Source organism: Lacerta agilis, chromosome 5, assembly GCF_009819535.1.
Source record: "Lacerta agilis isolate rLacAgi1 chromosome 5, rLacAgi1.pri, whole genome shotgun sequence".
NCBI lineage: Eukaryota > Metazoa > Chordata > Lepidosauria > Squamata > Lacertidae > Lacerta > Lacerta agilis.
In genome coordinates, this window is record NC_046316.1 from 39,933,487 (window position 1) to 39,951,445 (window position 17,959).

At 37.3% G+C, this 17,959-nt stretch overlaps 1 protein-coding gene across 2 annotated transcripts in view; it reads right to left on the reverse strand.

Annotated features, from left to right (window-relative positions):
• Positions 1-17,959, reverse strand: part of DOCK1 (dedicator of cytokinesis 1) — a 355,108-nt gene that overhangs the window by 239,639 nt on the left and 97,510 nt on the right. For both annotated transcript variants that reach the window (XM_033149416.1, XM_033149417.1), the window contains exons 24-27: positions 14,483-14,553; positions 12,422-12,528; positions 7,222-7,349; positions 4,266-4,361 (exon numbers count right to left, since the gene is read on the reverse strand). In XM_033149416.1, the coding sequence (XP_033005307.1) occupies positions 4,266-4,361; positions 7,222-7,349; positions 12,422-12,528; positions 14,483-14,553 (402 nt within the window). The remainder of the gene's footprint in view (positions 1-4,265; positions 4,362-7,221; positions 7,350-12,421; positions 12,529-14,482; positions 14,554-17,959) is intronic.

Below are 17,959 nucleotides of genomic sequence, written 5' to 3' on the forward strand. Positions count from 1 at the left end.
AGTTCTAAATGCTCTAGATGTAGATTAAGAATTCAACTATGAAAAAGCAAGCTCATAGAATGTTTTGCTTCTTAATTAAATCTTTGGGGAGGTGTTTGTTTGTTTGTTTGTTTGTTTGTTTGTTTGTTATGTTCTATATTTTGTGTTTTCATGTTGTAAGCTGTCCTGTGATGTTCAGATGAAGGACAGTGTATAAATTTAATAAATAGTAATTATCAGAATCAGCCGTCATCTCACATGTGGTGTCATGCAATTGAGCACAAGCTTTCGGGAGATTGCCTGGACCCATCTATACCTATGAGCTTGTCCACCCTAGAGACTGAATCTCATTTATGACTCATACACAATACGCCTATGATTTTTTTTTTGTCACTTTAAGCTCTCTACAAGATACCTCAAGATTCTATTGTTTTTCATTTCTAAAGATTACCTTGAAATACAGGGAATACCCAGCCTCATCTTTTGAATAGTATGCTTCTAGTTGATTAATTTATTTTTGTTATGAAGAATGTTCACAGGAGAAAGTACTAACCCTGATGTGAAGACACCATCAAGTCTGGGCTTCTATAGCATTACATTTCTAATTGTTTCCAGGTGTATAATTTGTTGCCCTAGTTGTCACAGAACTGGAATTATGAGGGTTTTCATTGGAGAAAGGGAATGCCTGACACTGGGAGTGAAAATAATAGTGTCAGCTGTGAATTTAAAATAAGGCAATGATTATCTGAAAATGCATCTCACCAGTATCACTTTGAAGTATATATCTGATGTTATCCTACAGCTTTGCATATAGTTTACTTTTCCACAGATAACGTTAACATTGTGATCCTATAAATATATACTCAAAAAAGAGAGAGACTTCACTGAGTTCAGTCTGGCTTATTCCCAGGTGAGCATATATAGAACTGCAAGGCCTATTTGTTAGTAAATAGTTGCAAGGTCAAAGTTTCATATGGCATTTTATGGGTGTGATCCAATGCAGACTTTTCTAGGAGTAAACCCTACGGAACTTGAGAGTAATCCCCAATTGGCATTGTGCTATAAACCAAGCTTCCTCCTCCTCAGCCATGTTAAGAACTGTCACAAAGCTTCTTGAGAAGAATTTAAATAAAATATCAGATGCAAAACATGACTTCTCCTTATTCATTTTTCTATATTTGAATTTTCTTGAGACTGTACAAGGTGAATCACATTTGTGTAAAGGTACTATTCTAGCTACTGTGGATTTAGACGTTCAGTTTCATAACCATTTTACCACCACATTATGCTGTACCAGTTTAGTGTCAAATCCAAATTCGGTGATGACCACCCTTCAAAATGGAAAAAAGAAAAAAAAACACTAAAAAATAAATATTAACACATAAAGTTCAATCTGCCATTGATGCATGAAAGGTAAGATGATGCAAAATAAAGTACCTTCGTAGTGCAGTTTTACTACTTTATTGGCACTATAAAAGTGAACCATCTTCGGTTGACTGGAATGAGTTCTCTCAGAAATTCGGTGAATCTTAAATAGTACGTGTCCCTTTAAAAATTCTTGGTACCGGCAGCAGTCATTAAATAATTATAATATGTTCAAATGTAATGCTTTTATAATGCCATTTTCATGTTCACAATATTCATTTTTAATACAATGTACTTGTTTGGCCAGCGTTCAAATATAAATTTACTGGATTTCAGACAATAAAAGAAAAGGACTGTGAAAACCATCCAATTTTCAGAATAGATCAGAACAGATCATTTAAGAAAGACAGTAACTACAAGGCCAGGTAATATATTGCCCCCCTATAGCTACAAATAATATTATGGGTGTGGGGAACAAGCTAAAAAGCTAATAATAATAATAATAATAATAATAATAATAATAATAATAACCACCATTTAATACTTTATCCGCTGTAACGTTTTGTCTTTGCTGTATTGATTAGTACATTGTCCCATTACTGACATCTCCAAAGAGGAAAACATCTACATAATGCATCTCATTTAAGTAAACAGGTTTTCATGACAAAATTAAAAAAAAAAAATCCTTCCAGTAGCATCTTAGAGGCCAACTAAGTTTGTTCTTGGTATGAGCTTTCGTGTGCATGCGCACTTCTTCAGATACACTGAAACAGAAGTCACCGAACCCCTTTTTATTTTGTTTTGACTATGGCAGACCAACACGGCTACCTACCTGTAACATGTTTTCATGAGTTGCCTTTCCTAGGCTTAAGGAAGTTTACTTCAAAATGAATGAAAATAATATAAAACTAAATTTATATAATAAATATAAACAAACCAACAAAAATATAGCAACTAAGAAAAAATTGAGAACATTCCCTCATCATACCAGCCTCAAAATGCCACCTATAATAATGAAGTGAGAATATATCTTTTCTTTAAACATTTATAAATCTATGGTTCTATACTTAAAACAAAACAAAACATAATGCTAATGTCAGGCCAAAATTTAGAGAAACTGGGCTCAAATTGTGACTGTAGCACCATCTCAGGATACTTCTGATTGTAAGATATACAATGTATTTTTCCTGATTATGTCAAAACAAAATTGTTTATATATTTGAAGGATACGTCCTCAGTTTGTCACGCTAAAATTAATCTGGCCATAAAAGAGCTGCTTATATGCAGGAATTAATTTTTTTTCCTATTATACATGTGCTTGCTCATCTTAGCTTTCTAACCAGGAAAACAAATGATCATCTTTGTGCACATGGATCAAGCCAGATTCAAGACATTGACAATATGCCCTATATGCAACTTTATCTAATCCTTTCATAATTTTCCTCTAATCCTTTCATAATTTTCCATGTCAATCAGATTATTTCAAAATTAGATGGTTGCTGACCAACTGTTGCAACAGGATATATAAGCCTGTAAGAAGAAAGTTACATATATTGGTCCAAAACAGTGTTAACTGCCAAGGGAATTTTTAAAATTTAAATAATTAAGGAAATTTTATGTTTGACAGCTGACATTTCTGAAAATGCATATGTTTAAGTTGTTCTTACATTGTTTATTTTTGTGAGTTACAACATAAGCACTGGCAACAAACAATAAAGGTCTGACCAACCATATACAGCAAACTCTTGTCTTTTTCTGTCCATCTGTCCTACAGACAATTCCAGGCCCTGTGGGTTGGATAGGTAAATCTTGTAGGACCCACAGAACAGAGAACCTTCTGCTCACCTCCTCTAGAGGACATCATTCCAGAGACTCAAAAGACTGCTGGAAAAGCCTTGCTCCCTGCTGTTGCTAACTTTGCCTGATACAGTGCAAAATATATATGCAGGAGAAACTTAACTGGAATATCTTAAAGGGCATAGAAGTGTGACTGCTGCAACAGTACTTGAGTATTTGTTGGGAAACAAGCCATCCTTATATTTGTCAGCTGTGGCATCTGCACTAGCTATAGATTCCAAGTCCTTTTCAAGGTCATCTCCACATAAAGTATATTACACAGATCAATCCTTGAAATTACAAAAGCATATATAAGTGGAGGCAAGGTCTCTCTCTGCTCCGAAAAGGGTCAAGCCTCCATAATAAAAGCAGCTGATATGAACATATCTTGGCCACTGCTGGTTTCAGCTTTCCAGAGACAAAGCAGACAAATACTGCTTCTCCTAGAGCAACCATAACTCCTGCTCCAAGAGTTGTACTAACCAACGCTGCCTCCATTTTATCTAGCATGGATTCAACTTGTTGTTTTAAACTCAGTCACTTCTCCCCAGCCAACAGAAACTGGTTAAGGACTAAAATAGCTGCTCTAGGTTGCTTATAAATAAGCAACCAGTTAATCATGAAAGCATTTTAGTGTATATCCAAGCATATTTAGACCACTGAAATGAGCTTAAAATTTCATCATTTAAAGAGAAATGCAGCTGAAGTGAGAAGAGACATCTTCTGTCATAAAAAGAGTAACACAACAGAATGTCTTACACAGAACAGCAGCACATCTTTGTCTATTAGATCATAGTTCTAGAAATGATCTACTTTAAAACTGCAAACTACAGTTTACAGCAACAGCACAAAGAAAATGTAAAACTCCCCCCCCCACACACACACTGTCAAATATTTCAATTCTATACCTTAAATGGGAATCTTCAATGAAAATTCAATGAAATTAACTGGGCTAGTTCACAATCAAACAAGGATCTTGCATAAACGTTGTGCAGTACTCCACAGAAGAGATGTCTAATGGATTATGCACTTTTGTGAACAGTAACTGCCATAGTATTTTTAGAAGTTTGCCAATAGGCACTTACTATGAGTTCTGAATCACGTCCCATTGATATGACTGTTCTGTTTACTGTCCTCAGTAGCTTCTCCATAATGATCTGTACATGCCGCTGTGTCGGTCCCTATAAACCAAAACAGAGCAGGAAATTAAAGGAAATCATTGAAAAACCAACCTAAGGCTACTCCAGACGTTTGTTATAAAAACTGTGCACCCTTAAAGCAGCAATTGTGAATACCGTGCGTTTTTATCCTCAGTATGAATCAGTGTCAAAAAATTTAGATTAAGAACTAATTTGAATTGTTGAGTTACTGTTCACTATGAGAAGTCCAATAAAACTTTCCAACACTGTTGTAAAGACAAACTGATTAAGGTTGCGTACAAGGCCTTGCATCTAAAGCAGGCATAGGCAAACTTGGCCCTCCAGATGTTTTGGGACTACAACTCCCATCATCCCTAGCTAACAGGACTGGTGGTCAAGGATGATGGGAGTTGTAGTGGTTTGCAGCAACTTGTATTCAGAAGCATTCCTGCTTCCAACATTTTCACCTATCTTTAAGCTTGGAGAAGTCCCCTGGTCTACACAACTACTTGAGGGGCTTTGGGTTCTTCCTTTGTTTTCAGTCCAGGAAGATCCTTGCCATATCAAATATGCCATGCCAGCTAAGTAGTGTGACTCTCAACCATTACATACCACAAAGCAATTCAGTCAGAATTACTTCACAATGTGACTTGTAAAAAAAAGAAAAGAAAAAAGCCACTGTTTGTTGCATGAATACCCAGTAACCTCTGCTTGTGGCAAATGGAACAAGAAAGACTGGCGTAATGTGCCCAGTTTTTAAGCTTATATTTGAATCAACATACATTCTCTGTCTAGTTTGATATGCTTCTCTAGTGACTGCATGAACTGACAATGAAATTTTCAGACTAAAGTTTAACCTTTCAAAAGGCCCCTCTGCCCTATATAGTCAAATAGATTATTTCTTCTGTACTGTACATCCATGTACAGCTCCTCTTTCTGAAACACACATTTTAACAGCTTGGCCACAAATGATTACATTTGCAACAAAGGAAACATAATGTAAGGGTTGCCTCTTCACATGTCTTTCGCCTCCCCCAGTTTAAGAAGGCACAGAATTAGCTTCATTCGCCATAATAACAACTTCTTTTATCCTGCCCCTTTCCTCGCTGCTCCTGATAATTAAACCTTCTGCCAATAAATACCCTCCACCATTTCCCAAAAGAATCCCTTCAAAGTGTCTCAGTTCAGCCAACTCATCTTTTACTTTCTTTGACTTCTAAACAGGTATCCCTGACAGCTTCCTAATCAGAAGGCCCTCAACTTTGCTATCTCAGCAGGTAAGGAAAACAGCAAGGTAATTGCTTGTACCCCCAAAGCATACCTCAGTTCAACTCTCCTTTTGGGGGAGGGAGCAGGGGATTAAGTCCTGCTGTTGGACTGTGTTCATCAAGGCCACATTTAGCCCAGAATGCTAGAATGTGATCAGACTTACCAGTATTACAGGGCAGCTTGAACATATTGAATGGTACGGAGTAGATTTAAGACAATTGTCCCCTACCTTTATGAGCTAGTGAGCCAATATGGTACATATAAAACTTCCAAGTTGAATAAGCACAATAGTCTTTTCAGATTTTTTTTTTTTTTTTTTTTTGCATAATGGGAATTTTGGAACATTGGAAATATAACACAATAAAAAAACGCACCGACAGTCACACCCGTGGACTTACATATATAACTATTTAAAAATCCCAACCCTGTAAACTATATGCCATATCCTACTGATTCAGTGACTCAGAACATTCCATGTTACTGTTATGCTTAATTCACAGGGAAATCATCCTCAGGTCATAGTTCTCAAAATACACTGCTGTTCCCATTGTTTTCACTTGGCTGTTTGAACAGGCATCTATGCTAAACAAATTGTTTTAAGATAGTAACATGGAGTTTTGCTGTGCATTATAAATTCCTGATAAATAATTCACACTACCCATCCAGCATTCTGAGTTTCGCCATATGTAAAATAATGCTTGTGGCTAAGAAATTTTGTTTTTATTTACCAACAGCTATCCCTTTTCGAATGTGAAGTGAAAGAGTGGATAGACATCCTATAGTGAGACTTTAAAATGAGCACACGCAGAGTTCAAACAAACCTATTTGCTGATAAAACAAAATCAAAGCCATCTTCAGAAGACTGTATACACAAAGCACTAAAGGCCTCATCCTGCAGTGCAGCATGGATCCCAATGCAGCAGTCCAAACTGCAAAGTTATTCATTCCTACACTGACAGAAACTGGGAATGAAGTCAAGAAGCAAGCTCAACTCCTGGGCATTGTTTTATTAGATGAGGTTCTTATTGAGTTTTCTTTTTATGCCTCTTAGGAATGCAAATGTGTCAGGGATGACAATGTGAAAGTAAGCAAGTGCCTATCCAGCAGTTGAGCTGAGCTGGGATGCAAGGAAGCCATGCAGTCAGACCACTGAGCAAAGAAGTAGGTACTATTTGTAAGAGCCCAGTCTGCATCTGGGCGATGAACTGGTCAAACTGAGGAGGAGACCAGAGCCAAAAACTTTATAGGACCAGGTGAAACTAGTCTCGGCATCACCTGACTCCTACCAAGACAGTAGTTTAAATATTGTTTGTTAGCAATCTTCAGGGGTAGTGTTTAAATGCAGCAGAGAAGCCCCACAGAGCCCTCCTTTTGCAAAGTGCCCAAGCAGCACAGAGAATTAAAGTGCTTGTATCCCACTTACCAGCTCCAGATCTCCTACATACTGATAAATTGTGTGATGTATAAAATAATAAAAATGAAATACTTGTCACAATGCAACTTTTAGATTTTCCCCTTCTAAAATAGAACCATAAGGCAAGAAGCAGCTCTACTTCTTTCAGTCATGCCCACTCACAGCAGTATCAAAAACTTTCAAGATTTCAGTATTAAATATACACATTTAATTACTAACCACATCTTTCCTGTAAAGAACTTCCAGGATGTTGCTGACCAATTGGCAACAGGCTTCCAGGTCTTCCTGCCGTTCCAAATGGTACTTCAGCTGATCTGTCATCATTGGCAGCAAAATCTCTCTACAGTCTGCATATTGAACAGGGGAAAAGTAATTAAGTACTTAACCTTGAAAACACAAAGCTTATGACAAATTTCCAAGCTGAAGCCAAACGTGTTTAAAGTGCACGATCCAGGCAAGGTCTGGTGAGTAGTCTCTTTCATAGTTATATATTTGTGTTTCAAGCTGCAAAGCCATTTTTACTTCATTTTGAGTAAATAAATATCTTAGTCATATTAAATTATCATTGCTAATTCCCCTAAATGCTCATGTGATATTATGGGGTGTTTTTTTTTCAATTTTTTGTTAATTTCACCCACTGATGAAAGGTTAAATTGGTCATCTTGCCCAGTGCAATTACGTCCATGGTGCAGAATGATTTCTAGTAAAAATTTCCCAAATTAATATTTGCAAAACATACGTGTAAAATATGGATTAATGTGTCTATATTTGCAGATACTAAATCATTGAACAGGACTGCAAATGTGTCACAAGTTATAACCACATAACTTCCTGCATTGTTCCACATTACAGCCCAACAGTTAATTATCTAAAGGATGTGATTATAGCGCAATTACATTTGGAATAATTTCTAAAATGCTTTTAAACTGTTGTGGATGCCATGGTTAAAAATGATTTTCTGTATTTATATTCTTTTCCGTTTGGCGTTTTTGAGGCCAAAAACTATTGTTTTGCCTGCAATACAAGTCAGCTGAATCAGAAGCAACCATTTAGAAATGCAGGATTTTTGTACTTCTCCAAACCCTCTCCCCATTTTTTCCTGCATGTCTTCTCTCTTCGCTTGGTTATCCAGACATCGTGATAAAGAAATGGTACATCCCCAAACTGTAGTCATATGCACGTCACTACAATGATTAATGAGTGACCTTGAAAAAAATCTGTTGCCTATAGGATTATGCACTTGTTCACAATACAAAGGCTGAAGACAGCTCATAAGTATGAGACAATAACCACAAGCAACAATACTTCAGCATCTGTTCCTCTTCTGCTGCACAGATCTAACCCAAGATGATTAATGTCAGGTGAACATGTGCACGAATAAAGTATTAATCTTTTTTAAACAGATGCTCAGCAGGGCACCATTAACTAAGCAAAACTGTTCAGAGCAACACAGTCACGTTAAAGCAAAATGTACGCACTCTGATGAATCTGAACTTAAAACACTTTATGAACATCATCTTCTAAGGGGGTCTAATATTTTGCTGGCCATGTTAAACGTGTGACCCACTGAACCATGTTGAATGTTCCCTCTGCCATCAAGAGCACGCTAAAATATATGAACATTTTTAATGAGGATTAAAACAGCAAGAGCTTGTTCTCCAGTCTTTTATGGACAAGTGCTTTTCAAATGCTTGGATTTTTAGTAATCTGAAAACACTGTCCATGTGCATCTGCTTAGTCGCAACCTGATGGCCAAATAAAGATTCAGACACATAATAAGCTAGGTGGAACCAAGGCCACTTCATTTCAGTTTAAACTAATGAACACCTGCAGAGAGAAAACAACTATCAGTGTTGTAACAAACTCTTAACAAGAGGTGAAACCTGCAGAGAACAAACCCTTGCCTATGGGAAATGGAGGTATGTCTGTACTGCCTACCCACTTCCTCAGGCCACACCACGATGACTAGTGGATCCAACTGGGATCCACTAGTGAGTGAGCACTCTACATAGGATGCTTACTCATAGGCTAAAAGGCAGACACAAAGATTAGAATTTAATCAGGGGGACTGAGCATGTTTAACTGGTGCAGGAGATCTTACGGGGAATTATTCTGATGAGCTCTAAGATATGCCTACCTTGACTAGAGACCATTAATCGATTGATTCAACCTAAGTGCAAATTTAGGATAAAGGTTTCTAACACAGAACAGTACAGGATAAGGCAATTTATCATTTTACCAATATAGGTCTAGATCTCCATAATATAGAATTGTCATGACTGACCAACCAAGGGACTTTGCAAAGTGTACTGAAGACTCAATGAGGACAAGGTTCGGGCTACTTCATCAGTACCTTATTCAGGGCCTTCCTACCTGAAAGACACAACTCTGTTTCCAATCTCTTACTAAAAATTTTTGGATGAGTCCCCTGCAATAACTTTTGCCTTGTAAAAGCCAAACACTACAAAATAAGGTGGGAACCATTTAACAAGCCAACCAGTGCCTCCAGGGAGATGGAACCTGCCACCCTTTTGAAGCTTTATGTAGGCTGACCAGGCCTGAGGTCTGGTTCCCTAGAGATACAGCTTCTCTTGTAGCTGACTTAGTAGAGCCCATGGGAACTATCTGAGGTCCTGCATGTTCTGTGCTCAACACAGACTGGAGACTGCCTCTTTTCCCTACAGGCCTTGTGCCCAGAACTCACCAAGAATGCAACAAATAATCTAGAAAATTCAAAATACAGGAAATATTGTCATGGTTCCAATACCATAAAACCGTACTCATAATCATCATCATCATCATAAAATCATTCCAAGCGGTCCTCCCAGTATGAACATTTTAGATTGAAGTTCCTTTTTTCTTTTCTTTTTTGGAGTGGAGGGAGGTATTTTTACTGAGGCATCTTCCTAAATATCTGAGCATAATTGAAATGCAATTTTTAAAAGAATTAAGAATTCTGTTAAAACTGGAAGACAAACATACTGCCATTTATAATTCCACAGTGTATTTCATCGAAGCAGAATACAAAGTTTTAAGCTGACATTGGTAGGAGTATTTGTGGCTTGCACATCTTTCAACATCAAGGAAGCCTATTTATCACAGTCCTAACCTGTGTTCCGGTCACCAGCTCCACTTGATTCATTTTTCAAATATGCTGACTTCACCTCTAAGTAAAGTCCACAGTGAAGAAAAGAAAAATCTTTTATGAAACTTTCAGACACTTAGTTCCATTTTGACCTTTTCCACAACCAGACACATACAAGCTACAGGGTGTGGGAATAATCTATATTTCATGTATGTAATCCATATTAAAGCCTCTGTTCATATAACCACCACGTTCATCTCTCTGAACACTCAATTACCAAAATGTGCTCATTATTACTATTATTACATTGGTAATTTTGGGGTGTCAATACAAATCCAGAAGCTTTGCTGACATGATCATAAGCTTTATAAAAAAACCATATTCACTGTGGCAGGTCACAGTGAATACTGAACTTCCGCTATCTACCTCCACATAGTTTATATGTGGTACTATAAACAAGAAATTATAGGAAGAAAGAATTGCACAAAAACAGAAAAAGAGAGGGGCTTTGTACTATTACATTGTCATAACTTATGTCAGAGAGTGGCAGTTTGTTCTTACCTATAGCTAGCTATCCATATATGTTTTTACACAAAAGGAAAATGTTGAAACTCAAAACCTAGTGTAGGATTTCATTAAACTGTAAAAATAGTTTTATGGGTCCTCAAAATCACTAACAGCCTGAAAGCATGCATGACTCAATGTACCTTAAATTCAATGAAATGTACTCAAGAACTCAGCTTGAGTCACTGACGGAAAAGAACAATATTTGTTGGACTGTGTAGTGCAATCATACTGCACAAGCAAAGTGTGGCATTACGTGCAGCACTGTACCCCCCCCCCCCAGGAACACTGAAAAGAATCACCAGGCATTGCCTCTCACAGCAAATTCAAGTGGCCATGCACCTCAGAGTTTTGAAGCAAAAAGGGCTAGCCCAAATAAAGGTAGTGGTTTCTACAGAGTCAAGGGAATATATGCTTGTAAATTTAAAAAAGGGTGGTGGTTTGGCTGATGATATTGAAACCCACAGAGAAGATTAGCAGGCTTGTGCTTCCCCTGTTTTTTCTGGCATAGGCCGTTCCTTGGGGCAACAGCTTCATACCATAAACTAAGCTTAAATCCAGATTGAATTGAAAGTAGATAATTGTCCACAAGATCTTGGAGTTGCAGAGCAACCACCTACTTTCAGCACCTTGCTCAGAAAGGGAATGTTTACAAGCAGCCAATAGTTATTACAATCTTCCAGGTCCAGAGAATTTTCAGAAGCAGCCTGACAAGTGCTGAAAACAGCTACAGCAGCAACATCAAATGTCTGGGAAGTGGACATTTTCCATCTTTTGTCCCATCCTAAATTTACATAAATCACCACTGGCTTTTATGTGTTGCTTTTTTTCACTGGCAGCCTCCTACTATCAGGCACATAGGTATGAGTATAAATATTTTTAAAACCAGTAACTTCCGAAAGGGCTGTTGAGACCACACGTCTTGCAAATAGGGCATAGCTAATCAATTCCTGCCTGCTCCATGTTGTAAGGCAAGAGGGACAAGGAGCAATCATACAAAAGAAGGCCATATTTATCCAAGAACGTCATTCATCTAACAACAGAAGACTAGGTTATGGATACATCTGCATACTGACCCGTTATCTTGGCCCGAGCAGCTTTTATCCCTGAAGTGTTTAGAAAACATGCCACTTCATTCCTCCAAGGTTTCTTTGTAGTGTGCAATTAAATGTATAATTTAATTATGGGATGCCACAAACCCAAATATGGTTTTCATGTCGGATTTGAAGGCAAACCATACTTTGCCCAGTTTGGCTATAAGACAACTGATCAAAGAAATAGGTAGGAAACGCGAAGAAGGATGGGAGCCTAAGGACAGCCAAGGTAAGCATCACTTTACATGTGGACCAACCTGATAGTTCTGTAACTTTTACTCTACAAATATATACAGTGGTACCTCGGGTTAAGAACTTAATTTATTCCGGAGGTCCGTTCTTAACCTGAAACTGTTCTTAACCTGAGGTACCACTTTAGCTAATGGGGCTTCCCACTCCTGCTGCGCCGCCACCACACGATTTCTGTTCTCATTCTGAAGCAAAGTTCTTAACCTGAGGTACTATTTCTGGGTTAGCGGAGTCTGTAACCTGAAGCGTCTGTAACCCAAGGTACCACTGTACACATTTGCACTTGCAATGAAGGTTGTGGATCCTTGGCTACAACCTCAACTGCTATCTGCAGTAAGGAATAGCTGGCCCTGACAAAGATTGGCAGATAGCAAATAATGAGACAATTTAATTATTCTTTAAAGATTCTGTGATTTTTTTTCCTTACCATGCTGAGTGAAAAGGTCACTGTGAACTATTTCAATCAAGCAATATAGCTTCTGAATTGTGAGACGGCCCATTGGAACATTCAGTATAAAATCTGTGAATAGCTTGCTGGGCGGGGGAGGGGGGGAGAAACAAAAAGAAAATTAACAGAATGAAGAAGTTAACAATTTCAGTAAAATGTTTTTCAAATGTGAATTTAAGCATCTGAGAGTTTTGATAAGCTTTTTTAAAAAACAAAAAACATTTTCCCGATATAAATATATTATTCCAGACTCCTTATTAATTTGCAAGACTCAGCTCAAAACACAAAACACATTTTGGTGCTCTTATATGGCTTCATGAGCCTGGAAACTGAATACTTCACAAATCTCAGAATTTCTGCAATCATTTATTCTGGTAAGACAGTTCCTAAGATTGCTGCAGTATCTGTCTGTTTTACATGGTTGAAAGGAAAACTTCAGACTTAACTAAAAAGGTGTGATTAATCAAATCCTGCTTATTCACTTTGAATGCAATATCAATACAAACTTAGGTAAAAATATGAAGATATGCCCAGCTTTAACCCTTCTAGCTTGCTTGGATTCTAAGGTTGTTACCATGGAATTTAAGGCAATAATACCAGCATCTCTTAAAAACAAACTGGAAGCAAGTATGCTAATATACAATAACAACCTTGAACTGCGGTCTAACATGACCCTTTAGACCCTCACTTGTGTAAAGAAGAATTCCATGGCAAATAACTTTTCTGACCTGGAGACCTCATCACTTACATGTCACACAGTCTTCCTATCCAGTTATGTAGCAAAGCAAAGTAAGAACAACAGGCTAGTTATAGCTCTTCATTTCCCTTCAAATCTGATTGGAGTCTTACGCCCAGAAGGACTGAAACACCCTTCTCGGCCAACACAACTGCCATACAGGAATTCCTCCTTTTGATCCCTTCTCCAACCCTGCCCCATAATCTCTTCAAAAGTCCAGTGCAAATAAAGGTTTCTGTAGGTCAACTGATTGATTCACATGAAGATCTTGGCTCCTACTAGTATTTATTTATGTGATAAAATGTATACACCACTTGATTGTAAATAAATAAATTCCTCGAAGTAACATCATATTCTTGTCTACTCAGAAGTAAGACTCGTCGAGTTCACTGGGCCTTACTCCCAGGCAAGTGTGTAAGTTGCAACACACACTTGTATGTGCATGCACACAGACACATTGAGGCCATAACCTTGCCTAGGAGTAAGGGCAAGTGAAGTTAGTGGGAATTACTTCTGAGTAAGCAAGCACAGGACAAAAAGTAAATATTAATCTCACCCTGGGAATTATTTGGGTTTTTTATTTTATTTTAAAAAGCAAGCTTTGATGGTTCTTATCCACCCCACCCCGGTGCACTGTTTTGGAATCATTTACATACTCCATTTGGGGCTCTCCTAGTTCTACCCATTTATGGTTATAATGCCCACACCAATAAAATAAAATAAAAGTTATTTTCATAGAAGTCATTTAGACTTGCATATTGAAACAGTAAGAATTGTTAAACTTAATAGCAATATTAGAATCTGCTCTGAGACGTTCTTGATAAAGAGAAAGTAATAATTAAAATAAACATCAGTACATTTGAACTGAAAAATATATGCATACTAGTGCAAAACCGATGCACATTTACTCAGAAGTCCTGCTGAGCTTAACAGGGTTTAGTCCCAAGTAAATGTGCATATGATTACAGTCAAAAATGTGGTACATAACCAAAAAAGATTAAAGATTCTGATGGCTCAACATTTTTTTAAATCTTTGACACTCATTGTATAATCTAACCTATGAAGGTCAACAACATTTATCTGAAAAAAATATTTATACTAAAAGTGAAATATGTTTGCTCCGTATGCCTTCAGGAACTATAATATATAACAACTGATTATAGTTAATAATTTTGGGTGCCAGATTTCTACTGCAGCAATAAAATACCAATCATATATAGTCTTTACACACATACAAAAACAATTTAAAAAATTATATATCAAGGAATAAAAGCTAAAAGCATAGCAAACATTTTGACTCTTACCTAAGTTCTTTGGGGTCAAAAACAAGTTTCACATCATTCACAATAGTTGGCAAATATTTAAGTGCAGCTCCCTAAAATTGAAAAGAATAAATGTACAATTTAATGGTAAATGTGGTGACTGTTAGCTAAGCAATAAACGATTTGATTTGAAATTTAATGCTAAACTGAAATCCTGTGCAACTCAACTTAATGTTGAATAAAATAAAAAATAAAAGCCAATATTACCACTAACATAAAAAACCTTACCTCTATAGCATTTTAATACTGCAAACTGCTTCATGATATCTCAATAACTTTTACAATAACAATTGTAACTCTTACAAGCAGTGAGGCTCACAAAGATGGGATACAATTATTTGATTAATTGAGATCATGAGTGAAACAAAATTTGAACTGGGAACTTATTGGCTCTTACTTTCTCAAAGTTAGTTCATTTCTCTTAATATATGAATCTACCAAATTTGCAGCCAAGCAACAAAAGACTAAAATTAATATGGAACTTGTTCCCAAAATGAAGAGTAACACTGTAATCAGCACACAGAGCCAGCAAATAGTGGCAACTGATCCATCCTCAAGTCCACTCTGTTTCTTTTGACTACAGTTCAAATCAAGCCCTGCCAAACTTATTATTATTATTAATAATAATAATAATAATAATAATAAGGTACCAAGGATTCAGCCTGGCACTTCTCTGAGACATGGTCACTCTAGTACCCTTCTTTTCAGCAATGCTTTCACCCGTCAGTCAATTTGCCAAGATCACTTACTCCATTACCTTCTCTTTTGATCTCTGGACTAATATAAAGCGAGTAAAGTTTATGTGTAAGATTCCCAAACTGTCTCTTCTCTTTTACTCTCCTCTTCCACTATTCTCTTTCTTCCTCTTTCCATTTAAGTCGATCTGCTAGCGTCGTACAGTGCTGCCCCGCTAGACGAATGCCTCGCTAGACGAATGCCTCGCTAGACGAAAAACTCACTAGACGAAAGCATTCGTGTAGCGGAAGGCTGCCCCGCAAGACGAAATTGTCTATGGGGCTGCCTCGCAAGACGGGAAAAAAAAAATTTCCCGTCTAGCGAAAACCACGGTTTGCATTGCCGCTTCGCTAGACGAAAAAACTGCTAGACGAAAAGATTTGTAGAACGAATTATTTTCGTCTAGCGGGGCACCACTGTATCTTCAGTTGTGCACATTCTGCCATCCTGGTTCCTATACTTCGAAAATGTCTCCTCCCATATATTTACCAGGCTACTACTTCCTTCAGGATAGGCCTTCCTGAACCTATGCCTTGACTCTATTTCCACACCTCACCATCTCTTATCCTTAAATACTCTTGTCAGTCCCCATCTTCTTCCTTCTGTATCCTTTAGCATCAGTAGACTCAGTCTAAACAATCAGGGAAAATATTATACACCATATTATACAACACCTAACACACATTTGTGACAGCAAATAAACGTTATAAAAATAGATCTTTATGGTGTTTTGTACAGTGTTCTCATACTGCAACCATGGAACAAAGTAACCTTTTCTGCACCACTAGCAGACAACCCCATATTGATCTCCTATGCAACATGTCTGTGGAAAGAAGGGACTTGATCTAATGTATGCATTGTGGATGGCAAGTCAGGCTCCCTCAGAGTCTCATATGCAGTTGAGATTCTCTAACTTCACAGTACCCAGTATTTGACATTCATAATATTGACAGCTAAGGAAGGCAGGCTCTATTTTTGCTCTATTATTACTGCAAAAGATGTGGCTCTCCTTTTATATTTACTTTTCAGCTTCCTTTGTGAGCAAACTTTCCTAGATGCCTATTTCCTGCCTTCTTGCCGAGTTGTATGTAGTTTCTTGGAGGATGAGTCCTTGATCCCTTAGCAGTACAATCTTGTACCTTTCTATATTCTGCAGTGTGTGTTGGGTGCAAGTGTAGCTTTACCAGTAAGAGACGGTGCACAGTGTGATTATCATCTTGTTACCATGATCTATATTTTGCTTGCATGTTGAGGTCCAATCTGAGTTAGGCTAACTTGTCTTTTCTTTTGTATGAGATGGAGCCTAGGTCTAATTATATTCAATATACCCATATTATACCTATATCTCCATGGCAGGAAACAGTGCCCCACCAGAGCCAAGGCAGCCATGTCTAGAGTAACTTAATCATTTTCTAAGTTTTTGTTATCCATTAACCATCAAATTTATAATTGTCTTTGTGACTAAAAATATAGCTGTGGATGGTGATTAATATGAACTACTTTAGGGTAAAGTTCAGGGTACATTATTCAGTATAATTATTTTAATTAAATCCATTAGCATATCTTTATATAAGATAAGAGCTATCAATGATACAAAATAAGCTTTTCACTGAATAATGCATGAAGTAATTATTAATTTACATATTTCTCTAGATGATGCCTGTTAAACTGATTTTAGTTAGCAAAGAATGAAAAAAATTCACACAACCTATAAATATAGCTGATCTCCCTCCACTGATGGAGAAGCATTCTGGTTTTTGTGCAGCACAACTAAACATGCCTTGATCCACCATCTCTGTGTTTCCTCTAAATAAGTCTTTTACATTATAAATAATGTATGTCGTCCGATTGCAAATATGTCTGTTAGATGTACAGTAAGTAATTACTCAACCTACTCTATGACAACCTAGGCCAATGAATGTTTATTTTAAATTCAACAATAAGTAAAAAGGCTTACTACTGAACTGCATTTTAGGTTAACATTCATAATGAAGATGTCCATTGCTCTTAGTCGCTAAATCTTCTAAGAGTCATTTCAGGCATTAGTTTAAGTCCCAAAATCTTAAGAACTATTTTCTGTGTTAAGTCACAGCGAAGTGCTGTGATTATTTTCCAAAATATTGTTACAGTGATACCTCTGGTTATGAACTTAATTCGTTCCGAAGGTCCATTCTTAACCTGAAACCGTTCTTAACCTGAGGTATCACTTTAGCTAATGGGGCCTCCTGTTGCCGCCGCCACGCAATTTCTGTTCTCACCCTGAAGCAAAGTTCTTAACCTGAGGTACTACCTCCGGGTTAGCAGAGTCTGTAACCCGAAGTACCACTCTACATGCATTACAAGGAGTAAGATGTTTCAGGATGTTCAGTACATCCCTTGGTTTCCTTGAAGTAAAGGTCACTGGAAACTTATGGCGCTTCTGTGATATAAGGTTTATTTTTATATAGTCCATGTTAGCGTAAGAAGAAAGATTTGCAGCATTAACACTGCAATAGATCCTGCTATTCACTCGATATGATGGGAGAACCACCAAAGCCATAGCTTTGAGCAAGTCATGTCTCAAGTTCTAAGATTGCTAGACTTCTAGATCATAGGTAGGCAAACTAAGGCCCAGGGGGCGGATCCGGCCCAATCACCTTCTAAATGGAATCAGCGTGTTTTTACATGAGTAGAATGTGTCCTTTTATTTAAAATGCACCTCTGGGTTATTTGTGAAGCATAGCA